This window comes from Netta rufina (assembly GCF_964035555.1).
Source record: "Netta rufina genome assembly, chromosome: 1".
In the NCBI taxonomy this organism is placed as follows: Eukaryota; Metazoa; Chordata; class Aves; order Anseriformes; family Anatidae; genus Netta; species Netta rufina.
In genome coordinates, this window is record NC_140123.1 from 138,095,384 (window position 1) to 138,121,866 (window position 26,483).

Below are 26,483 nucleotides of genomic sequence, written 5' to 3' on the forward strand. Positions count from 1 at the left end.
CCTGCAGCTGAATTGTCCTTCCAGCAAACCACCTTCCTCCTGTCTCATGCTGCACTGCTTGCAAAGGTGAGTTATGTAAAAGAATTGGTGCAGAATATCCCCGCGCCTTCCAGGCTGCCAAGTCAGACTGGTAGCATGCTTGAGAGACTTTCACTGCAGCCTACCCACTACTCCTCACACACAGAAGGCAGACAAGGGGCAGCAGAGCTGTTGCAGCTTGGCAAGGAAGGATGGAGCTGAGGGGCAGCCACAAAACCTGCTTCTGCAGCAAGCTGCACCTCCCCAGCCATAACAAATCCCCTCACTTGAGTGCCACCGACTCCTTAGGACAAATGGTGAGCAGTGACGTGCTAAATGGACTTGTGCTAAAAAGCCTGTATCCTTTGCTTTTGGTATTTACAAAGAAAGTTACAGGATGGCAAACATTTTCAGGGTGGATACTACTAGTTGCTTCACTGATGATGAATTTTTGCCTTGAAGATCACTCACTGGATAACGTCATGGTGCAGATCTCAGTCCTCCTAAAGCCTAGTCTCCTTTTCTGGCCAATAAGTTGTCTGAATTAAATGGTCACTGTTGAAGAAATTATCTTTCCTGCTGTTTGTCACACAGGTGCCTCTCTCCCCATTGGCTGAGAGGGTTTCATCTTGCGGAGCAGACCTCTTCCGGAGAACCCAAAGGACAGCAACGCTGAAGAAAATGGACATGGTGCCCAACACCAAAGTCAGCCCCAGGTACATGTATCTGAGAAAGAAATGATCAGTCAGAGCCTATCTCAAAGGCAATGTACAAGTAGGATGCAGCAAGGGCATGATTATAGTTCCATGCAGTAAGTCTGAGTGAAGAACATGTTCAAGAAAGGTAGGAAGGTGATGACCCTGGAGATGAAAATATGACAGCTCACCCAGGTCAGCTACTTTGTGGACTGTGGACAAGAAAGATTCTCAGGCATTGACTAAGTTCCTTCTTCCCAATGTGCTTCAGTGAGAATAATGCTAATAATTCCAGGGCAATTATTTTTTTTGGTTGTCTCATAAACAGTATCAGAGATACCAAAAAACATTTGGTTGTATTTTTGGTTTTCAGGAATTAATGAGAGTTGCAATATCAACAATAATAGAATTATTCTGCTTTATTAATAATGAGTCATGAATGAGCTTTTGTTCTTTTCTTCAAGTTCTCAAAACAAGATGTTCTCTCTCCTCATATTCCTCCCACCCCAGAGTGGGGAACTCAGCAGCAACCCTGTCCTTTCTGTCCTCTCTTTGTCCTTTTATCACTGCAGCAATGCCTTTCAGGAATGCAGTTCAGTCAATTACTCTCCTCTAGCAATAAATCAATAAAGAGAGAAGTGCTTTATTAGCCTTTTGATAAGCCAGGCATGGTCTGAAGCGCCCTTCAGTATGGACCAGTGATGAGGTTTAACAGCCCCCCCAACACACACACTTAGCAGAGTTGCTAAGAAAGTTGGGGTGGGGTATGGTGTTGGGGTAGTAGAAACTTAAGGCTTTAACTGAGCTTATTTTGGCTAAAAATTAAATGACTTCCAGCTAGTATTGAAATAGCACGGACCAAAAACAGACTAAACCAAAAAAGAGTGCTAAAAACTGAGCATTATTAATTTTGCTGGTCAGTCTCTTTCATTCAAGATCAGATTTTAACCCAAATTTTCTGACAGAAATTATCCTACCAGTGCTTGCCATAGAAGTAAAGAAAGCAAGTTAAAGAACGAATGGAGAAGAGCTGCTACCTGAGTGTGCTGGAGTGATAGAGTCTACATGCTCCTCTTCCCCCACATCGTTTGCTTCCCCATTTCAGGCAAGTGGTATCTATTGCCACTCCAAAATACACCGGGGCTGGAATTCCAGCTGTGTGTATTTAATGAAAGAACAGAGGCAAGAAGATTACTTTCTAGAGTGACTAGTTCTGATTTAGATGCATGTTAACGTAAATACTAAATTATACATTCAAATTGCAATGATCCTTTGACAGTCTTTTCTAATTTAAGAAGTCATGCCTTGATAAGCATACTCCTTTGCCCAGATAAGCATACTCCTTTACTCCTTATGAAAAATCAGGATTGGGCCTAAAATGCAGCTGATCATCAAAAAGCCTGTTGAAGTCAACAGGAGAATCAATGCCATGGCTTGTTTGCCTTATCCTCTAGAACCACTCTGTAATGAGACATTTCTCCTTTGTTTAGAGCAATGGAGCCTGTTCAGTTTGGGGTTCATCCTGTGTCTCAGCAGGGGTGGGTGAAGAAGGGAGAAAGATAGTGGGGCTGGGAGCCTACAATGGGGCTACAGGTATTCTGCAAGTATCTTGAAATCCTACTGAGGCAAACCTATAGCCTACAGGAACAAACCTATAGCCATGCCTGTGGGTGATGAAATGGAAAATCCTTTCTTTGGTAGCTGAAGAAGACAACCTGGGGATCCAATGATGGCTGCTGGAGAAGAAAATAAGCCTAGAGGAAAGAACCTGATCTGCAAAGATGTTGTGAAAAGGGAACCAATAGCTTGTTTTGATTTCACTTCATCCAACTCAACCAGCGCATCTAAGTCTGCTCCATTTACATAAGCAACCTGCTTCTTGCTAGTTATTATTTTTTCTAATAAGACCTAGAAGATTTTCAAGTTTCCAGTTTATTGGCATCTCACAGCACCCTTGACGTTAGAGAAAATCTGTAGACAGCTTTACCACAAGGCTGCAGTGAGCTGCAATCTCAGGTACACTTGTACTTAGATTAATTCCCTCAGAAACTAATGAAAATATGCCTGAAAAATGATCACAGATTCTGAGCCATATTTTTTCTGTTGTGCTTAATGTTGAATAAGGAGAGACAAGAAGTAATTTTCCTCTTAGCTTCTTGGTATAAAGGATCACTTGCTACTTCTGTGGGTGTAGCAGAGTTTATTTTTACTAAGACGGTTATAGGAATTACAAAATCACAGAATCACAGAATCAAACAATGGTTAAGGTTGGAAGAGGCCTGTGGAGGCCATCTGGCCCAACCTCTGCTCAAGCAGGGCCATCCAGAGCAGGCTGCCAAGGACCATGTCCACGTGGCTTTTGAAGATCTCCAAGGAGAGAGACCCCACAGCCTCTCTGGGCAGCCTGTGCCTGTGCTCCCACACAGCACAGAAGGTTTGTCTGGTGTTTAGAGGGAACCTCCTGAGTTCCAGGTTGTGCCCATTGCCTGTTGTCCTGGCACTGGCCACCAGCAAAAATAGTCTTCCTCCATCTTGTTTGCACCCTTATTTCAGGTATTTATATACATTGGTAAGATCCCCCAAGCATTCCCTTCTCCAGGCTGAACAGTCCCAGCTCTCTCAGCCTCTTCTCATAGGACAAGTTGTACAAATGCAAAGTTGCATCCCTCCACCCCCCTTCCAATCCTTTTTCCTTTTTTTTTTTTTTTTTTTTTTTTTTTTTTTTTTTTTTAATCATATGATATTAACTTGTCAGTTGGAAGCTGTTCTTTCCAACAATCAGTTTAATTCTAAGATAAGTGACTAGTGACGTTAAAACACATATAAGTATGATTGGACTTACCAAGTACTCTTACTGCCAGGGTATAGATACCAAGTGCAAATGATTTCAAGTGTGGTTTGATGCATCTAAAAAAAAAAAAAAGTGTTAAATAAAGAATTGACTGTGGATAATTTGAACAGAAATAGAAAGCATGAGAGGGAAAGATATGTAAGTTTTTCCTCCTTGATGGCACCAACTTCAACAGAATCACATAAATATATAAATAATGTGATATATATACATAAAAATAATGTGATTAAAATCATAACAGAAACAAGGAATTCTAAATACCTATAGTCAATACCACATTTTAAGCTTTCAAACAAGACCAGCACTTTGAAGTTACTAACACAGCACAAGATTACTGGTTGTGAAATCATTTGTCATGAGCTAGTCCCTTTCAATTAAACATTTTCTGAAATTATGGCTAATGACCCAGACAAGTAAAAGGTATCTAGGCCCAATACTTTCCCTGCCATACATCTAGGAGCAGGATCACACCATTTACCACATCAAGACCATTTCCATCTTGACATTTCTGGGCTTGCAGTGGTGGCCACCACAGACATCAGTCCTTATGACTCTCCAGCCTTGGGTAGGTGGCTCATCTAGAAGGGTGAGCATGGTGGGCAGGAGAACAGTTACTCTTCATGTCCATGCTAGCAATTGAGTGCATATGGAACCACTCCAAGCATGTTGTTTCACTCAGACTACCCAGTGCAAGACCTAATCCAGCAAGAGCCTGAGTACCTGCTTAACTTTTAGCACGTGAATGGTCCCAGTCACCTGGCTGGACTGGGACATGCTTGATATGTGTGGTGACTAACACATGTGAATCATTATGGTAACTGATGAAATGCCCGGTTGTCTCAGCCATCCTGTTCAGTATAAAAACAGGCTGAAATTCAGGTGTCACTTTGGATTTAAACATAGCACTTTGGGGGTATGGTCTATGTGCTCTGAAACAGGATAGACTCAGAAATTCATGTAATTGGGAACACCCCTTAATGTTAATAAAGTCATTGCAGAACATGCTCTTTTGTTCCCCAACAGTAATGTTTTGTTATTTCCCAATGTAGCTGCCTGGACAGCAGTAAGAACCCATACTGTAAGTAATATTCAGGTTATCCTCCATTGATTTAGTAAAAAAGCAAAAGGACAAGAACCACATGTATGGAAAATGACACCAAAGTACTGACAGTCAAAAAATAATTGCGTGCCTCTCATTTTGTAACCCAAGTGCTTTGTTCTCCAATATCCTGTTATGGATTATCATCATGCAGTCTGCTACATCATGGTTTATACAGGCACCACCATCTATGCAGAAATGAATGTAAAATGATACTGATCTGGAAGAACAGTGTTTTGCCCTCTTACCTGATCATAGAATAATAGCGTCACAGAATGGTTTGGGTTGGAAGGAACCTTAAATCATCTAATTCCAACCCCTCTGCCATGGGCAGAGACACCTTCCATGGTGTCTCTGCCATGCTACACATGGCCATGCTACACAAGCAAGCCTCTGTCTAGAAGCCCTTTTAACCAAGCGTCCAAGTGTGAGAGCATAGAAAGGAAAAACTCGAAAATTAAACCAAAACATAGATTTGTTATGTGTTTTGTAGATTTTATATATATATATATATATATATTTTTTTTTTTTTCAGATGGAAAAAGATGAATGTTCAAGCATTTGTAATACCTTTCCACAGAAACTGTAATTCTTCGAGACCCTAAGTGAGAGCCAAACCTTTCAGGGAGATCTGAGACTCCATTTTCACTGCCTAATCACCTTCTATTAATCGCTTGTGCTTAATCAACAGCTATCTGAATTCCTTTTTTTTTTTTCCCTCAGAAACTTAACATCTTTCCCAGGCTCCCTGGCAATTGTAATTAGCTTAATGCCACTAAAAAGACATTTCAGAAAATGGCTGTCACTTGCTACAAGTGTATTTCACTGATTCCAGTCATGTAAACCCCTAAAGTATATGCCACTAAATCTTACAGAATTTGAGGGATTTAGCTGTATTTTGCTCCATGGCAGGTGCAACAATATCTGCTCATCTCAAATTGGCAAATTGCTTAAGTTATGGAATTTTATCAAATCTGACAATATGGAATAATTTTACAAACAAATAACTGGCAAAAAATAACTTAAATGAAGTCTGCAATTAGACCTTGGCACTATTTGTTTTCAAAGTTTTCTTTCAGGGAACAGAAGCACACATTCACACAGTTCAGACAGATTTTCAGGGAAAGCCAGTCAGTGATGGACTTCAGGAAAGCAAGCATGAGCTTAAAATGGATTTATGCCCACAGGTCATTTGCAGAGAACAATAAAAAGAAGAAAAAAAAAAAAGTGGATTGAACTTACGGAAATGTATTTTAGTTAGCTGCTCATCAGATTCTGATGCTTTCAATCCAGCAGAAAAACACATAACTTCTCAGTTTCAATTAAGTGGCTCTCAAAGTAAAATGAATTTCAACAGAAATAAAGACTACTGGAGCAGAACTACTAAAGCTGGTTTGCACCTTTCATATAACAAAATGTTTTGGATTGCTATCGAAAAATCTCTCTAAACTTTTCTAAATAGATCCATTAGGCAGTCAGTCCCCTGGGAGCAAGTAGTTAAGTGCAGGCAACTCTGTGTGATTTAAGCTCTCAAGCCTTCAGCTACAAGCATTTCCTCCCATACATTTCTGCAGTGGAGACAAGACAGAGAGCTGGAGGTTGATCATGACAACAATAGTGCCAAGGCCCTTTGTGATATCACAGCTGTACATTCCCAGCAATGTGTTTTATTCATAGAAGGTAAACGTCATGTGGGGAGAAATGGGAAAGAAACTGAATCCCTGACCTCTTTTATACAACAAAAATTCCCGCTGTGCTAGGAGCAACCACAAGCTCTCAACTTGCTAATCATCCTCCACTTGGTGCATAGTTTTCAATGGTGCATAAGCTTCAGTATACAAAGTCTAAACTGGATTTTAACATGATTATTCTTCCTGCTGTTACTCCTTGGAGAGACACCATGTGTTTTTGCAGTACTCAATGCAACATGCTCCACGGTGGGTGGGGAAAGCGGTGCAGTGTATAGGTTTAAAGTGTAAACCTTACTGGTGGTGTTTGAGGAGGGCAGTGGAAAAACATCCTCACTTCAACCATTTCTGTAAGTCTCTGTGTGAATATTGCTTCTGGCTCAAGGGTTGTGCTGGAATCACAGCTGAAGTTACATTTCTTTATTTAGTTCTTTCCATATAGTCTATATTCAGCCAGTTTTAGCACTATCTTTTACCATGCAGTCATAAAGACACTGGCACTGAGACAGTTCCAGAAAATTTAATTCAAAAGCAAAGAAAATTTTGGGGTAAGAAAGCACAATGACAATAAAGCTTATTTAGAGAGTATTTACTGTTGTTTTGTTTGAGAAGTAGAACATGCCCATCTGGAAATAATTTGGAGAAAGAAACTGAGAAAGAAAGCCTTCCAAGACATAGCAGAGCAGTACTTAAAATCCAAAATTTGCAAGAAGCTGACAAAAATCCAGATTAATCACTGGAAGTATTATATTTATTTTGCACTTTCTAAAATTAGTTTAAAAGTTTATACTTTGTGATGGGCAAATAGATCCAGCAGATTAGTACGTAGTGGAACAATCCCTTGGGAATAACTTTTAATAAAGCTGTGAATGTTACAGCAGAAACAGATAGATACATTTATTTATTTTTTTTATTTATTTTAGATACAAATCTGGGACATAATTACGTGGAATAATACTACAGATTTGAGAGGTGAGTGTATATGGAAAGTTTGGGTTAAGTCATCTCTTTCTACCTTGTATGTTGAAATCCATAGCAAATCAGGAAAATCACCTACCTATGAGTATACTAGAGAGCTACTTTCCATTCATGCAGCAGCCATTTAACACTGTTCTGGTAATGTAAAAGGCATTAAGGGAAGTGGAACTTGATATATATGAAATGACAGCTAGGCCTCCTATATCACCTTTAAAACTAGAAATGTATAGCAGGCAGAGATAATTGTAGTCACGTTGTATCAGTGGTAGAAAACTCATTGTCAAATTATGAGGATGCCTGTTGATAAGTGAAAAAATAATTTAAAAGCCACTTCACATAGCTGAAAACATTTAACTCTACTAGCAAATGGAAGTAGGTACAGTATCAAAACACCCTGAAAACATACTAGCAGAAATAATGATTGCTTACCTTAGAAGAAGCATGTATCCAGGTGTGCCACCTACTGACAAAGTATATGAAGTAATAACTGATGTTACCAGGAAATACAGAAACATTTTTGGACATTCATTTCCTTTTTGACATGGTCCCATCACAGCTGAGGAGCTTCTTGAAGGAGATTCTAAAATTCCTACACAGCTGCAGTTAAAAAATACCTGGAAAACAGCAGGTGAAACTGTATGATAGCCAAAGCAGCAGGGAAGTGAATGCTTGGGAACTGCACATCATACTTTTCCGGTTAGCCAAAAATTTAAATCCAAACTGGAAAAGATTTTTCAACAGGAAGGAGAATTTTATATATAAAGAAATACTACTTTTGATGAATGTATTTAGATTTTTTTTTTTGTATGTGTTTTTGGTAGCCAACAGCTAAAAAAGCCTCCTACATTCTCTGCTTGGGATTTCTACAGGAAACAGTAGTTGAGAGAGTTTTGAACATGGATGATAGATTGCTAAAAACCTCAGGAGTTTATGTCTGGATGAGATGTGCCTTACTCAATTTTAGTTTGCTCACTCTGACAGAATTAGTTATAATAGGAAAGTTACCACATCACATATAGAAATGAAAAGCTCTCACAGTGTTTTTCCCACTTCCGTTGGATGCCTGACAGCCAGCGAGACAAGCAGAAACATAGGTAATGCCATTTTCCCCACAGATGGGATCCCAGTCATTTTGGGAGCACATGCAGTCTGAGTTGCAGTCTGAGAACAGGCCTTGCTCATATCCAGACATCTGCTTGGTTCTGTGGAAAAAAGGAATCATGATGATGTTTTCTGGCAGATGTGGAAGAAATCATTATCAACTCATAAGTTCTGCTTTCTGCCAGGTGCACCTGGCCAGGCCTTGTGTCTTTAGCCCATTACAGTGTTGTCTCTTCCTATCCACACAGGAGTGTAAATTCTTCTTTCTCAGTGATCAAAAGTATTTCCTCACATGACTATTTCAATATCACATGCCTACTGTGAGATGGTAATTACTTTATTAAGGGCGGACAGCTAACAATTTCTATTCATGCATTTTCTCATATTTTATAAGATTGCAGTTTTCTGATTTTCTGAGGCTTGATGCATTTATAACAAAAAAACTGGGAAAAAAAAAAAAAAAAAAAAAAAAAAAGCTTGATTATTCCAGAGCCAGAGAGGGGAGTGAGTTACTCTTACATCACTGCAAAAGTTGATGGGGAAACAATCAGAATGGTATTTATCCAATGGAGCTGTTACGTTGCATGACAGTTTTATCTGCACCTTTAGCCAGCTGCTGCTGAGCTCAGCAGCCAAGCAGCTGCTGGGGCTGTAATAGAAGGGCTAGCCTCAGGTGTACGTCATAGATAATGTCACAGTTAATTCATGAATACTTAAGTTTGGAGGCTATTAAACATCATGGGTTGTTCAGCAGCATGCAAAAGCAAGGAACAATTAATTGAATCTCACTCCCCTGCTGAGCTCCTCATGTTTCCAGGAATCTCTAGCTTGAAAGGATGAGTCCCATGGCAATAATAATTAAAAAGTAATCAGAAAAATAATCTGCACTTGTGGCATAAAACTCTCTGAGTTGAAGGCAGCAATTACAAATGGATTCTGACACAATGCCCAATGGAATAGATGGAATAGTTTCCTCCATTTTGAATCACATTTCTGGGAAGCATATTTAGGTCAGTCATTCTTTTTTCAACAATATATATTTTGTGGAATACAATGACCAAGGAGTTTGCTTCTCAGTAGCACTTTATGCTGAAGTTTGCTCTTCCCAGCATACCCATGGTAGGACACGGTCAGTCCGGCCACATCTGAGTTCTCACAGCCCATCGCAAATAAAGAGAGGAGCAGCAGGTAACCAAAGAAAGATGATCCCAGGGAGAGTTTTGCAGCCCCTAAAACACTGATTCTGAATTTCTTCATGATCAGTCCCCCAGAGAATATGCCAAAGGCCACAGCAGGAATGTTGATAAGACCTGAAATTAAACAGAAAGAATCTGTATTAGTGAATATCCCATCTCTAAGGACTGTCTTCCTCAGCCACAAAAACAGCAGCAGTGGTAACATGAAAAAGCAAAAGATTACACATGTTCAAGCTGGTCCATTTATTTATTTATTTATTGTTCAGATTTGGATTGTTCCTGCGAACATGCTGGGAGTGCTTTTAACTTGTTCCTAGGGAAATACAGCTTTGCCAGTTCTTTGAGAGACAGATTATTATTGATCCCATTTTATATAAGGTCTAGGCAATGATCTTCTTCTTTCTTAAGCTAGGTGATTTTCTGCATTGCTAGTTTGTCAGCGGAGGTATCATGTAGTGTTAATTCCAATATTCTTAGTGTCATCTCTCATGAGAGGTGCTCCGGGCTCAGAGAAGTTGGGGGCATCATGCTGCTGAGGGCAGCCAAGACAGCCAGAGTTCCTTGAGGCATAGATCCTCCCTGGGGCCCCATCTGAGTCCTTCACTATGGAGCAGTAGCAGGAGCAGCAAGGGCCATGCTCTGGGGCTGTCCCACTCTGAGAAGGTCAGCTTCTCTTCCCTCATCCACTGGCAGGAGGAGCCCAAACTCCTCATTCCTAGTGGGAATTCCGTTCTACCTAGTGTTAGCGCGTCTGGAGAAAGACCTACTTTTTCTGTTTTTACTGAACCATGAAACCAATGATCTCCTAGGGAGATCTCCCAAGAGGGAGAGAGCCAGCAATATGCCATCTTCTCCATACACAGGACATTTAGTGTATTCCTCCAGTTTTGTTTGTTGAAATGTTCCCTTGGGTGAGTGTTGCCACAGCAAAAATATACATACACCCTCTGGGCAGTCTTCTTGTAACAGGCTTCAAGGAAATAAGCGAAAAGGCAGCGAACGCATAAAATAGGGTGACCATTAATCCTTACTGGAACAGTTCTGCTTAAAGCAGCGTCCATATTGATAGACATGGACAAGACCAAAAAATAAATCTCTTCAAGTACATGTAAAAAAGATATAAATAGAGAGCACTGTAAAAGAACCACACAGTCAAGCACATTAAATTCCACTTGCACGGGGATATGTATGCCTTTTGCAGCTTTTAATTCATGCTGACACCTACTGGTGCTGAGTTGAGTAAGCATACAAAACAAAAGCAAGTACAAAAGCATAAATGCATTCAAATAGCAAATGAAGTTGATGATTTTTTATTTTTATTTTTTTCCTCAGGGGGCCAGAGGTTTTGAAACATGATTTAAAATGACTTGATTAATATACAAGATCATGACACAGGACTCTAATCTCCCTGCTAGGAAGTGCACAGGGATACCTTGAATTTCTCTCTCAAGCCAGTGTTTGATCCATCTGCACGCATGGAAAAAACAGTGCTTAGAAGAAATGTATGCTTGATGTTAGGAAAAGCATTTTTTCCATCTAGCAAAACCATAAGTTAGTACCTTGGCAAGCATGAGAGCCTTGTTCTGTTACTGCTAACTTTCAAGACACCAGCATTTTTCAATGATCAAGATTTCAAGAGCATCATTTTTCATCTGCACACACGTGGAAATTATACTTCAGGGGATTTCAGAAGTGGCATTCAAAGTGCAACATATGTAAATGAAGAGTCACTAGATAACTGCATGTGGGTGCCCTATCCAAACACTTTGATGCTGCAGCTTTTCCTGTCCTCTTTTGCTTGTAAGAGAAGACTCTGACTGATTGTGAGAGCTGTGTACACCAGAGAGTACACACACCCTGCTTGCCCATTCATATGCACCCCTTTCATCCATACATCTGTTTCATAGCCTTACAGATCGCTCTACTGCTTGTCACTGGCTTCATGGAAAGCAACACTGTGTACATATTTAAAGAAAGCCATACAAACACAGCAGGTACCCTTTTACTTTCTGGTATGTTCCTTCATTTGTGACTAACAAAAAATGCCCTCTTCGAGAGCCCAGCAGGTTTTTGGTTTTGTTACAGCGCTTCAAATTGCTCTGACAGTTCTGATATTCATCAAATAGATAGTGATAAAAATTGCAAAAACAAAAAGAAAAAATAAAGAAGGGGAGGGGAAATAGGTACTGATAGTACTAGCAAGCTCTCAGCTTTCTTAGCAAGAACAGATTGAAAAAGAAAGGAAAGGGAGGAAGGAAAAAACCCTTGTTGCAGGGATGGTGACTCAGCCAGGACCCTTCCCTAGCCAAGCCATCATACATTCCCTGTTGGATATAGTCCCTATGCTTGTGAAATCAGATGGATCTTAATCCTCACTCAGTTTGCACATACCTGAAAGCTTAGCTCCAGAAAATCTGTAAATACAATGAGAAGTACTGTACTAAATTTAGGGATTGTTTTCAGGACTTTTTCTGGCCATTGCCTGTGCTTGAAGATTTCTCCTTGCTTTTAGGGGTGCTGTGCCAGGAAATTCCAGCCTCTATCTTTAAAGAATTAACATAGCACAATGGATCACTACAGCTTTTCTGCACATATATACCTCCGTTGCCTCGCAACTAATGCTGCTCTGAAACACAGCAGTTCCCTCCATTTTGGATAGATGTAAACCTCTTTGCTGTCTAATGCTATTGAATCACTGGACCTCAGAAACTGAATCCAAGCTTGCAGGTTCAACAACTGGGTGGTGAAGTTCACCATCCTGAAGGCATCCTCAACAAATGGCCACCTTAATGCCCCAAGCTGATTCTGCAATTAACTGAGACAATTAATTACCTTCCCCTATGGGTCTGGCAGAGCAGAAGCTCAGTAATGCTGGCAGAAGCAGCATCTCTCACTCTTGTGCCACGTGGGGGTTTTGGGAGATCAACTTCCAATAGGAAAAGGATCCTAGATAAAGTTAATTCAAAAATATCTGTTTTTCTTTTACCAGCATTGCACTGAGATAATGTTAATCTTTTAACGCATGTATCATGTGATCACTAATATGACTTTAACTTCCTTTTATTTAACACCAACCTCTTCAGAAAGTAAGAAATCACTGTCAATATCACAGCTACTTTATGGTCAGTCCTTTAGCATGCACTGAGTTGATCTTCATTTCGTTGAAATAAATGGGGAGCCAGCAAGGAAACAGATCTGTCTGATGACAAATTTATGTCAAGTATTTTAAAATGAATTTTCTTTTCAATTTTTTCTCTTTTGATGTACAGACATTTCAAATTTCCAGTAGAATGGTAAATAAAGTATCAAGTTGTGCAATCTTTTACAGTAACACTTGCATAGATAAACTCAGAGCGAACTAGTGCTAAAGCAGAAATGAAATAACTTATATTCTATAAGCTACTACTTAAAAGCCAGATAAAGAAGGAGAAGAATAAACTTAGCCTCAAAAGCACTTTTCCCTGTGTGTATGTATACACCACTCCTAAAATGTCCATTTTTAGGGTATCAAGAAGCAGATATAGCATTACCTATAACAAAATTAGTTTTTGAAGATGTTTGCCCATACTGTTGCTCAATATATTTTGGCTTATATGTCACCATGCCAATTAAAGAATTGAAGTGAAGGATACTTGCACACAAATACAGAATGTAAACTGGATTCCCAAAGAGGTTCTTCAGTGATGGCAAGAAGTCTGCAAGACAAAAGAGCAGAAATGACAACCAGGCCAGAGAGAGAATAACTGCTGTGAATAATATTTTGTAACCTTCCAGAGGAGGACTGCAGGATATTTCAGAGAGAATAAGCAAAGTCCTGTGATTCTTGTAAGAGTTGTGTTTCTAGATGGGGGGAATGGTGGACCAAAATAATAAGAATCAATTTTCTAGAACATCCATCTTGTTACAGGTACTTTCTTTTGCTCAGAAAACAGGCAGAGTTGTTTCATTGGCCCCTCAACAGCCACAGCATCCTTTAGCTTAATTTGGGAGTGGAGGTTACTATGCACAGCTGACAGTAAGCACAGATATATTGAGTTGTGATTTCAAGTATTGAGGGAAAACAGTTTTGGCAAAATAAGACCAAGGAAATTCATTTTTGTAAAACAGCTTTTGTTAAAATAACAATAGTCTCCTAAAACAGTGTCTGGTTTGTGCCCATCCTTTTTCTGATCAGCTATTGTATGTATTCCATAAATGGATAACCATAAAGAAAAAGGAGGTTTAGCAGAAATTGAGATTGTTACTTTATGATGTCCCACATCTGCAACAGCTCAGATCTGTGAATATTTTTTGCTGAGTTTCATGAGATTTGGTGCATCAATAGCATAATTCAAAAACTTGAAAGTGAAGAAATTTGTTGTGCAACAGCAGGTCTAGAGAACAATTGAGACCCTTTTTGTGAATATTAAATAGGTGGAGAATGACACCCAAGGGAAAAAATAATGTTAAGGCCACTAAACAGTATAAAAATTAGTGAAAGACCCAACAGTGAGGACAGAAGCTCTAGTGACTTGCCTTTTGCCATCTCACCAATCTTCACTTGTTGCTGATAAGATGTGTGTTGTTCCTTGTTATCCTCAGTGATGAACTTCGACTGCTCAGAAGAGGTACTGGAATCCTTTCTGCCCTCTGGTTTTGGGAGGTGTTTGGGCAGGAACCAGAAAGGGATGCCAGCCACAACACTGATCGCACCTGCTATTAAGTAACCCAGCCACCAGGCTCCCACCCACTGCACATCCTTGTGAGTTATTGTTAAGCTGTCTGGAGAAAGTCAAAAAAAAATAAAAATAATAATTTTAGGGAATGTTTTCTGATAACTAGGAAGGTAGTTTTGCAGGGAGTTTCTCCAGAGGAGTCTGTTCGCCTGCCTCTAGATTTAGCTGTGTGATGTGTCTATGGGTGTAACAAGAGTGCTTGAGTGATTGCAGAGAGGTGATAAGGACTTGATGATTCCTGTGACACATCAGTGGCCTGTTCCTGATGCCATGGGGTCCCAGACCATGCTGCTCACACACCCCCAGAGAGGCTGCAATGACCAGGGCATGGAATGCTCTGGGTGACCACACACCTGCTCCCACCTGGGCTGTTCTACATAAGAGTCACCAGAAGGAAAAAGTTGTGTGAAGAGGAAGGCAATCATGAGCTCTGGTACTCATTGTGAGAGACCTATTTTCTCAGCAATGGTGGTCTGTTACAAAATGAATGCAGACAGCTCTTGGCAGGATCCTGAGCCACAGTCCTGCCTTCTCCTGGTGCCTATTGTCTCTCCAGAGCCTCCTCATCAGGGCGTCTCCTGGGGGTCACCAGCTGTGGATCTGGGCTGAAGGAGAGTCAGACCTCCTACTTCTTCCACACCTGTCCTTGTTGCTAGACTTTTCTGTGTGAGGCACTGATTTGCTCTCATCCATTTTACCTTATAAAGTACCCACTTTTCCCTTATCCCTAGGAACTAGATAGATATTTCTTTGTCTAAAATACATGCCTAAAATAGGTATATTGGAGCCTGACTGATTTTTTTTTTTTTTTTTTTTTTTTTTTAAATTCTGGGTTTTCTGACTTACCAAGATCTACAAAGCCAATGTCAACATAAAGTTTGGCACATAGGGATCCAAGAAGAAAGCCAAATATTGGACCTATGATTGCAAGCGTCTGTACGCAGCCTGTAATAGAAACCAGGGGACTGTTATTTTTCTGAGTGAAAACGAACATTTGTTCTTGCTGCACATAAAAACAAAGTACAATGTGGTAGGTAACAAGTGGGACAGTCTTAAAATGATGAGCCAAAGTTTTCTCTCAGGCATGTTAGTTACTCAAGTTAGAACTTTTACAAGAAAAAAAAAAAACAAAACACAACACTTTTTTTTTTTCCCTTGTTATCATCCGATTAAAGAATGAAGGTCAGACCAAGGGAAAAAGCACGGAACTTAACGGCCTAAACTCAATAATAATACCAATCTATAACCACTATAAACACTTTAGCTGGCTAGATTAGCTTGTGGTGGACCCAGAACAGGCTGAAAAATCACTTTGGTTTGGTACCCAATACTAACACATTTCAATACATGTTAATGCATTTCCAGCCTAAATTTCCACATATTCTAAATTTTCAATTTTGATTTGGAAATCTGGTAGGAATGAATCTTTTACACAGAAATTCTGAGTTTTTCCCAGACTGTAAACTTTCTGAAACAAGGTGCTGATGGACAAGGACTTTCTGGTGATATTTCAGGTGAAAGTGCAGAGCTCATCACACAATGAACACAACAAAGAAACACTGACACCAACTTCTTCAAGCCTCAGTCACTATTGGTTGTAATCCTACCTCATTCTGGAGGTAAAGTTTTGAGTGCCTGATGAAATTCTATTTAAAATGCTTAAAAGAGTACATGTTTTTTTATCACCTTCCAGAGAACTGAATGTGCACAGAGGCACAGCAGTCCACATCCAGAAGAATTAGGAAGATTAGGGTAACAGCAGGAACCTAAGGCCAAATTCTTTCCTCAAATTAAGATAATGGAACTGTGCTAGTATGATTAAAAGGGGACTTGGTCCCTTGAGTGTACATGATTGTTAAATAAACTTTAATATTGGAAATAATGCAAGCAAAACAATCAGGGCAAGTTAATTCAACAACACTCATTCCATTAGCCAAAATTACTCTGTTTCCTCTAGGGAAAAATCCATTAAGAAAAACAAAACAAGACAGTGATTTATTTACTCTACCAATGTATAAGGCAGCATCCTCTTCAATGGCATAATCATCAATGTATGTAATTCCCAAAGGCTGGATAGGAGTTTCACCTATTCCACGTAGAAGATTTCCCAGTAAAACATAGATCCACATAGAAGAGCCTGCTTCTTTTTCACATCCTGGATACATCACAAGAGAGACAATTATGTGTTTTTCCACAGCATTTGGACACTGAATGAACAATACTTCTAGTGTAGGAAAAGCAGTGATTATTAAGAAAAATGTTTCGGAGCATTTTGTTGTGGTGGCCATGGTTGTGGTGGAGTTTTAACCCAACCAGATTGAGGTGGACACACACTTAGTATGAACTGCTTCAAGCAAATTGTAAAAGATATTAAAAGTCATCCAGTTTTAAAAATTTCTTACTACATCCATTTTAGAAACCTCTTGCACTTGATTTTAACCAAAACTGGGATTTTCTAATGGAAAAAGTTGGGAAATACTGATGATAACAAGCTACAAGCCACATCTAATCCAGATCCAACAATCAAAACACATACACACATTTTGTGGTCCAGAGAGGGTCTGATTTGCTCATCTGTAGCTTAGTCTATAAATTCAGCCTGTATGGATGTCATGCCCAGACATCCAGGAGGAAGGCTGTCTCAGCTCCAATAAGTTGCTGCCCTTCAGCTCAGGTGGGCACCCGTGAGGAGCTAGCTCAATGAGCCCAGAGGGATGGGCAGGCAGGGAAGGAAATGAGCAGCTGTGTCTGCAGTCTGGGAGATGCAAGTGGCTATTTCCAGTGGGATGAAGACCCAAAGGCACATCTCATGACAGAGGGAAGACCAGAAGTTTCCTATGCCACCATGGGACATCATCTGGTATTTCTACAAGCCATGAAGCTGCAGAAAGGTGTTGGAGGAAGCAGCAAGGCTGAAGGAAAGCTGTCAGCTTGAAAAGACATCTTAGCAGTATGCAGTGGCAGTTATTAATTTACTTTCAATACATTTGTTTCATCAGGTAGATCTGGATTTTCTCTGGGGAAGATCTTTGTTTCCCATTTATTTTTTCTTGCATTCTAATAAACTATTGCTTTAGAGCTTGAAAGCCTTTTAATATGTTTTATTGTGCTTTGTGCTTATCGCAATATGCAAAAGAGATTGCTCTCACCTGCATTTATTTTGGCTTGAAATTTTTCCAAGGCTGAGAGTGGAGTTTGGCTTTTATCCTGCAAGCATGGAGAGATGCTAACAGTTGAATTCATGGTAGAAGGAAATCTTTCATACCGATATCTGTTTATAAACAGAAGTTATTTTTTACTCTCCCAACTTATAAAAAAAAATAAATCTGTTGCTACCATGGAAGAGAGCACTTGAATACAGCACATAATGTAGATTTCATCTGCATCCAGTGTTGCCAGTGTTCCTTTTGGTTTGCAGGGAATAAATGGCACTTGGTTCATACCGTGGTAGTACATGAAAATTGTCCTTTTGGTTCTCTCTCTTTCAAAGTGATGTATTTCAGTTTATCAGGCACTTTGCTCGGTTATGATATGTGAATCTGTACTAAGAAATTATCAGACAGTGAGGGCATCCTGTGGCTTGTATTTAACACTGTCTTCCTGATGTTAGTCATCACTTCATCAAAGCTTCAACAATTCTTAAGCCATGTCGAAACATGGTCGATCAATTGAGATCATAGACTAATAAAATGATACATTGAATAAAGCTGAAAAAAACATATGTTAAATTATTAACTCTGCTGTAATAAAATTTGTCTTTGTAATGCATATTAAATTGAGTAACCACATCTGCATATGCCTATTTCTATGGGCCTTTTCACGATTAATGCCTAAACATCTCAGTGAGCTAACATGCAGTGTGCATAGCCCAGCTGGAAAATACTGATCACTTTGCACTTACCGTCCCATGAAGAACTGGGGCATTGCAATTAGGAATGTTCCCGCTGACATAATTAAGCAGCCTGCTCCAATTATTCTTGGCCTGTGAAGCTTCGCTCCAAAGTAGCTTACAAGAATTATGGTTAGGAGGTTCCCTTTGAAAGTACAAAAGGAAAACTAAGTTTTACAGCTTTTTGATAAGACCTCCCCCAGCAAAAGTATTCCCAGTGTGGAGCATATACAGCCATTTCAGAAGGAGAGGGCTGATTGCATGGGTTTGGTGCTTCAGCCTCTTTCCAGGCATCCTTAAAGGAGCCCAATATCTTCCTTATCTTTCTTATCTTCCATGATAAGAAAACCATAAACTTTTGGAAAAGCAACTGGAAAAGACAAGAGGGATTATGTCAGATGATAGAGTGCAGCAAACCTTTATACACAAGCTAAGATTTCATTCCCATGAATATCACAGTCCATTGAACAGCCAAGAGATAAATCCAGTAATCTGAAACAGCAAGAGATGATGTCACACTGGAAACCTTAGTACAAGACTGTACAATGAACATAGATTACAGTTAGAGTTTTGTACTTCTACAAAAGGAGAGAGAAAGCTAGAATCTTTGAAAGCAATTTAATACTCGTTCAAGAGTTAAAATGTATATTAACCACCAGCTAAGCTTATCAAGTCACAAAATATTTAGGTCTATGTCGGATTGCTTATGTTAGCAACCCTATCCTATCCAATGTAATCGTATTGACAGTCATATAATTCTCAGGTGAACCTTGCTTGGTAGTCCTAGGAGATTCATACAATTCATGACAAATTTCATCACTATTTGTTTTCTTTCTTTTTCCTGAAAACAAAAATGGATTTATACAGCACATACCAATTTCAAAACTGCCATCAATAACGCCAACCAAAGAGGAAGGGATATCAAATCTTCTTTCTATTTGTGTGATAGTACTTTTTAGATAACTTCCTGACAGTGCTTTAGCAAAATAAACAAAAGATAATGCACCAAGAAATATCTGTGAAAGAAAGTGACAGTGATTAATATCAGGCAGTACAGAATGCTTCACTTCATTAATTATTTCTAAACCATTCTACATTTCCACTTCTTTCCCACTTCTTTTTGCTGACAAACATGTCAATATTCTCCTACTCTATGAAATATGCTTGATTGCTTATTTATATAGTTACTATTAGTTATAACAATTTATACAGATCTTGATATCCACCACTGCTAATTTCAGGTAGATGCCAAGGTTACTGATGAAGGACTGATAAATATAGTGTCCTCCCAATCTCCCATAGCAATAACGATAAAGGTAATTATTAAGTGGGGCTTGGCAGAGAGAGGAGTTGGTTTGGGGGCATTTTTAAACATAGTCACAGGCATTTGGTTCCTACTACAAACAAGGAGACTGAATTCATTGCAAACAAAATTAACTGTACTCCAAAAGGGCACTACATTCATTTAAATAACTAATGGCTCATAGTCTCTGTGACAGAACTAAATTTAACCTGATGTAACTCCCCACCCTGAAGTGCATGTAGGGTGAATGCAGGTCCTCAGAGACCAGAGAGAGTTCCTCTCCAACAGTGCTATTGCCTAATGTAAACACAGCTTTACTAAGTTTACTAACTCTAGGGATACTCACACACCATGCAATTGATCTTGGAAACCACATTGCCTTCTGCCTTCAGATGCAGGCTGGGTTGACTGAATATGTATGTCTGCTCTTTGCCAAAAGTGTTAAAAGCCCTAAACTCAAAACTAAAACACAAAGTAATGTTTGGTATATGGAGAGGCCTAGACCCTTGCCCTACTCTTTAGGCCTGCTCTCTGAGCAATCAGTCTTTCAGCAAGCTGGAGCCCTGGAACAACTTCCCCTCCTCCAGTGCAACACGTCTTACAACATCACAATTGACAAGGCACGTTGGTAGTGATACTGGCATCGATGCTGAATGCCAATTCTTGTGTCAAGGTTCAAAAATATCTTTGTGTGACATTCAACAAGCTTTTCTTTATAAAGAGATGGTTATTTCCCTTTCAGGAGCACTTGTAAATAGAATCTCATTTTATTTTCCATGGTGATAGTTCTCAAACAGCTCTCTAGTTAAAAAGATTGCCATAATAATTTATATTTTCTTTGCATTTATGCTGTTGGATTTTAAATAGCAATGTGAAAATAAGTACAATTTTCCACATGAAAATCGTACAGGTTAAAGTAGAACTTCAAACGTCTCCATCTCCCTCTGGCACATGTTTTTTCCACTGTGCTTGGAGCTGTCCCAGGACGGAGATGGAGACCTCATGCAGTGGTGGTTGCTCCTGATTTAGAGCTGGGACAGAAAGCTTCATAGGATTTCACTTTTTTCAGTCATCTTTGAATAACAGAAAGTAAAATATTTCACCACATCTTTTTGGTTTATAAGGGCAATTTTAACACATATGAAGGCTGTTGATTGGTAAAGCACACACACACACACAAAAACAAACAGCAACAGCAACAAAAAACCACTTGTTGACTCTGCATGTTGTTTTTGTATTCTAAAGGTTGATCATATTAGTTTGGTTTCCTGCACAGAAATAAATTTCCTGCACAGAAAAAAATCTGAGCTGAAATATTATTGGTTTTCTATTTTTGGATCTAATAAGCTGATTCCTGACTGGCTAATCTGTGACTGAAGTTTTATTCAATGAGGGAATCGGATTATCATTGCAGCAAATGGAGGAACAATGATAAAATTACTATTGTGCTACAGATTTGATTAATACAACTCATCCACTATTTCAAAGCAGGATCCCAATTCTGGGCCTTTACAGGAGCAGGCAAAATCAAGGAGGATACTCAATAATTAATATATATACACATATATATCAGTTGTTAGACCATTAAGCTGACAATATCCTAACTGCTTTGCATAATATATAGCTTCAGTTCAACTATTGTTGAACTCAGTGACTTTATTGGAAGCTGGAGCAGAATCTGCAAATGATTTTTTTTACAGTTTAATGTAGCAGTGAAACTGCTACAGTTTAGTTTCAAATTCCTCTCATGCAGAACTCATTCAAATCAGGAAAATTATAGTAACATAGCAGTCAGAATGTTGAGACCATAATACAAATATTATTTTCCAGAGCCCAGAAGACTACCATGGCTACAATCTTAAAAAAGCAATCTGTGCTAACAGCTGTCTGTGGTATCTGGCTTCTGATACTATGTTCTTAACTTCAGAAAAATAGGATGATACAACAGGATCAGCATTGAAGATCTCATAACACCTAAGCCTCAACCAACATTTTATATTTAAATATTGCCAAAACTTAGGCAAATACAGATAAGAAGTACATTTTTTGTGGCTTTGAAGTAACTTCAATAGCTTTGTACTGACTCACCAACACATAATCACAACTTAAAAAGGGTTATTCCAAAAATAAAATAAAATAAAATAAAATAAAATAAAATAAAATAAAATAAAATAAAATAAAATAAAATAAAATAAAAATGAGGTTTTCTAAGTCCCTACTAGATATTCAAAAACTCTTACTCTACCTTTATACCTCCACAACATGATTGTTTCTCCTTGGAAGCAGAAGATTCAGATTTGAATGAAGATCGGTCAACAGGCAGGATTGTGTTGTTTGAGAAATATTGAGCATTTTCTTTTGGTGAAATTTCCATAATGGTATACTCTGCCTCTAAACCAGAAAACATGAAGAACATTTTAAAAGGACATCCTATTAGCTCAGCCTCATAAGCTTGTCATGTGACAGCAACACCCTGCTGTACTGTTTTCCCAACAACAGCAATTATCAAACTTCACAAGAGAATCTGACCCGTGCACTGGATGTTTAATTATGGAAATTTGCAATCCACTTGCCTATAATAATGAAGATTAAACCATACTCAGTAAACTGTTTTCATCTTCGTTTTCGAGCTATCATCAATGTGATTTTATTGAGCATTTGGCCAAGCATCACCAGCAGACTAAATAAGGCATTTTAAATAACATTTCTCGAATCTCTATGTAAATTCACATTTCTAGATGTGACTATTATTGCAGAGATTTCTCAGAGTTGATCTCTAAATTTCCTATATATGTGGGACATTAAGTAATTAGATCAAAGGAAATCTAGCCCTGTTAATGAGGGACTTGAATTGTTTTAGATTGAAACATTAGCTCTAATCGTCTGATCATAGCTAATGAGTTACACAAGAATAAAGAGGTTTAGTTCCCTTTACCATTTCAGATAGGGCCTAAAGGCTCAGTGGTTTTGTCAATTGTTACAGGAAAAATGTGAATTTGCTTCTTTGCAGGTAAATACAAAGAAGTAAAGAAAATCTAAATACTGCACTTTGAGAACCAAAGATATCAGTAATTCTTAAATCTCTACTTACATAGTACATTACTTTGGTTTTAGTTTCAATCTCTCTAAATCAGGTCTGAAAATATTTATGAAATCAACTCCTGTGCTCACTTTCGAGCAGCATTATGTTTTATAGAACTGCTGGCTGAAAATAGGAATAGAAGTTCCTATTCTTTTATGTTTATCTATATGTATATGTAGATTTGTATATGTAGATATGTAGATATGTTTATCTATATATATATCTATATATATATATATACACACACATTATATACACTTGTATTCACGAATTCCAAGGTGTGTACAAGAGGTACTTGTACTTTCACAAATGTGAAAACAACAAAAGTGTATCTAGACTTTGTTAGTATATATGCAAGGCAAAAAGACTGAGATAAATCAGGTACCAAAATTTCCAGTGAGAATTCTCTATGGCATCCGATGAAACAGAAGGTAGTGACTGCATGTAAGAGAAATAACTGCATTTGATACTGCCACATCAAGGACTGTAATGCTTTTCCTTGTCAGCACTAATGAGTATACAAATATTTTTTAAAACAACAATAACAAAAGAAGGATGGTTTGTGCTTGCTACAGAAAACATATGAACTGTTCCTACTCTACTGGTGATGTTTGTGAACTTGGGAAAAATTACTTTGCATCCCCTTCTCACAGACTTTTACAATGGAAAATGACAGGATACACCTCACAGAACTCACATGAGGATAAATTAATTCAAACTTGTGAGTATGGGCAAGACACACACATAAGGTATGCTGCCAGGTAAGCACATGAAATAATAGCTTCTAGCTTACAGTTTGAAATGCTCTGCATATTACTATTACAGCAATCTGGGGATGAAAAAAAAAAAAAAAAAAAAAAGAGAGAGAGAGAAAGGAAAACACCTGAAATGTGGTTGGAGTTAATTGTCTTTATCACTGAGCAAAGCAATAGGCAACTTGGGAAGGTCCAGCAAAATAGCATGGGCCTGCAGTCTCCTCCACTGCACCCCATATACAGTGACGGACAAAAAGAGAAATGCCATGGAGGTGTAGAGATCGAATGTGACACACCTGAGTCTGACCACGTCATGCAAGTTAATGTGTGATGCTTGACTGCATCAGGCCACACTGACCTGGTACAAATCATGAAAGGACAGAGAATCAACAGTGGTGCTCAAACAAGACTTATGCTCAAGAGTATAAACAAATTATAAGAATTATTACAATTTATTTTGGCACTCTGGGTGTCAAATAGAAATGTCCTAGGAAGGACTGATAGCTGCACAAGTTTTGTAGGTTTTACTTGTAACTATGGTACAGCCTTACAGAGGACAATAGTTTTCTGACCCGGAGCAACCTCCGACCTTGTATCTCAGAGCATCATTCTAGATGCTCTAATAATATCTCTGAGCGAAGCTCTTAACACAAAATGGAGAGCAGTGTAAAGGGCCCAGGGGTACCACAAACCACTGCAATGTTAGCTCTAATATTTCCTCTTTCATGCAACAAGTATAAAGATGAGTGTTTCACTGACCACAAACTTGTCTAGTGCTGCTCAAACACTTTTTTTGGTTCCACTGATACTATAGCAACAACCTTAGCTTTTTGCCCTGTCTTCTTGGACACCATATTTTTCCAGTGTGCCATGAAATCTGAAGACAGTTAATCCATGTCAGCTCTTCTATCCCAGATGTGGCAGGAATGCTTGGAAAGAATAATCCCAAACAGTGGCACAACATTTCCTTGTGGTCAGGTTTCTGGACCAGTTACACTGATAATGACAAAGATCTGGAGTTCAGCCTGCACCACTCTCCTTGTTTAAGAAAGGTCCATTTTGTTGACAATACAAGAGAAATGCAGTCACCAAATTCAACCCCCTCAAGTTTACAGAGCTAAATTAAAGCATCCTGTATCTCGCAAACTTCATGTAGTTCTCCCCGTGAAAATCTATGTATGTCTGTGCACACTCAGTTGAGATGAATATAATCATACATTCTTTACTTGATCTATTAATGACTGCAAAAGTGTTTATGTATGGATGTACATGCACATACACAAACATTTCTTAAAGCTATATCTATTGGAAGACAAACTCCTAATTGAAAGGATATTATTATATGGATTAAGTGTATTCTGTCTACTCACTAATAGCTTAAAAGTATGACCCGAGCAACAATTACCTTGGCACAATATTTAGATTTAGATTTGCTATTTATTTTTAGTAAGTATGTTTACTATGTAATATGTGCAATGATAAAAATATATTCATTGGCTTTATGTGTCCTTTTTACTAAACCTGCGCACAATCTTCCAAAATGTAGGTTTTCTGGCAGTAAAAGTATTCAGCTCTTTCATAAGCAAGAAACCATATGGTAAGAACAAAACAAGTTTACCAAAGCACAAACAGTTATATGTATACATACAGACAATGTATTTTCTCTTCCTTCGACCAGATACCCTCTAAGAAGTATTTCCTAATTTCCTAAGCATCTTCTGAAGCTTACTCCGAAGTCTTCAAGGATCTCTGAAGATATTTAGTAAATGGATCTTCCATGGATTAGTCTTTCTAAATCCATTTTGTAACTTTTACCAGAGACTAAGAAAGTATCTTAGGAAATGCTTCCCTTATTTAAGGCTGCTCTTCTCCATAATAGTCAAAGAAGAGTAGGTACATAAGTGAAAACAGTGCATAATTATTCTAATGCATTCTGTACTATCAGCCACTATCAAATTAGCAGAGGTTCTCTTGGACACAACCAAAGTAGACATTATCAAAACCAGAAATATTTTATTTTCTGTGAGGATAAGGGTGGGAAGAACATGGCATTTTACCACACTTATGAAGAATCAAATAAAACCATGTGAGTTCCACCTTAAAATTGCCTTTTTTTTTTTTTTTTTTTTTGGGGGGGGGGGGGGGGGGGAATACTGAAATAAATAAATTGGGCAGAATTGTATCACCAGTCATTCTAATGGGAAAGGAGGTCACTAGAGCAGGTGCCCTGAAGTGAAGGGAGCTTTGCAAACATTGTTACGCTCTCTACAGCTGTGTACACCCCAGCTGGTGACACTGTTTGAAGGACCACTACATGGTCACAGCATCTCCCTGCTCATCACCAGAGCTCACAGCTGGAGTACTGATCCCTCCTCGCACTTCTGGCTCTAGCCAGCCAGGGTACAGGAGCCCCCTCCCATGGGATCACTTCCCATCCCATTGAGAGCAGGCCCACTAGCTCACCTGTGAGACAGCACGGGCAGCAGTGGCTTGTACCCTTCTGAGGGCTGGCATGTAGGGCTGTGCTGGGTGGTCAGGTCCAAGGAAGAGACCTTCAAGCATGCATGCGGTGGGCTGAGATACCACCAGGCAGCTCCCGGAGTGCCTTTCCACTCATTCAAACTCCAGGCAATGAAAAAAGTCCTTCCCCCCATTGGAAACATGTCTGCTTTGCAATAAGCCTCCTTAGACATGCCTTTGTTATGTGGCAGCCCACAGGCATAGGGGCTGCACTTGCTAGACTAGGTGACCACAGGAGACAGGTACAGAGACATCCTCTCAAAAAGGCAACGCAACAAAGAGAAGAAAAAAAAAATCTTACCTGGCAGCAGAAATCTCCACAGCTGGTGCCTACCCTTTTTTCTAGGTAAGCTCCCTCTACCGCTTACACCTACCCATACATTCATGCACACGCTCAGGTCTGTGGTGGTTTTACTGTGCTAGGCAGCTAAACACCACAACCACTCTCTCACTCCCCCTCCTTAGATGAGGAGGGAAAGAAGTAAAGTAAAGAACAATTCACAGGTTGAAATAGAAATAGGAAAAGCTGGAGGGAAAGAGCACCTCTTACAAACTACCCAGACTAAGGACAGTACAACTTATACTGGAGGTAG

General features: G+C 39.0%; 1 protein-coding gene across 1 annotated transcript; it reads right to left on the reverse strand.

The window, feature by feature from the left end:
- Window positions 1–521: 521 nt before the first annotated feature.
- SLCO1C1 (solute carrier organic anion transporter family member 1C1) lies at window positions 522–26,276 on the reverse strand (the record flags this gene model as incomplete). The annotated part of the gene is made up of 15 exons (XM_084281705.1): window positions 522–744; window positions 1,751–1,868; window positions 3,556–3,620; window positions 7,759–7,943; window positions 8,366–8,531; window positions 9,545–9,740; window positions 13,157–13,321; window positions 14,142–14,387; window positions 15,188–15,286; window positions 16,350–16,496; window positions 17,491–17,612; window positions 18,243–18,375; window positions 19,105–19,246; window positions 21,779–21,924; window positions 26,192–26,276. The coding sequence occupies 15 exons, from the start codon at window positions 26,274–26,276 to the stop codon at window positions 522–524; spliced, it is 2,238 nt and encodes a 745-aa protein (XP_084137831.1).
- Between the last annotated feature and the right edge of the window lie 207 nt (window positions 26,277–26,483).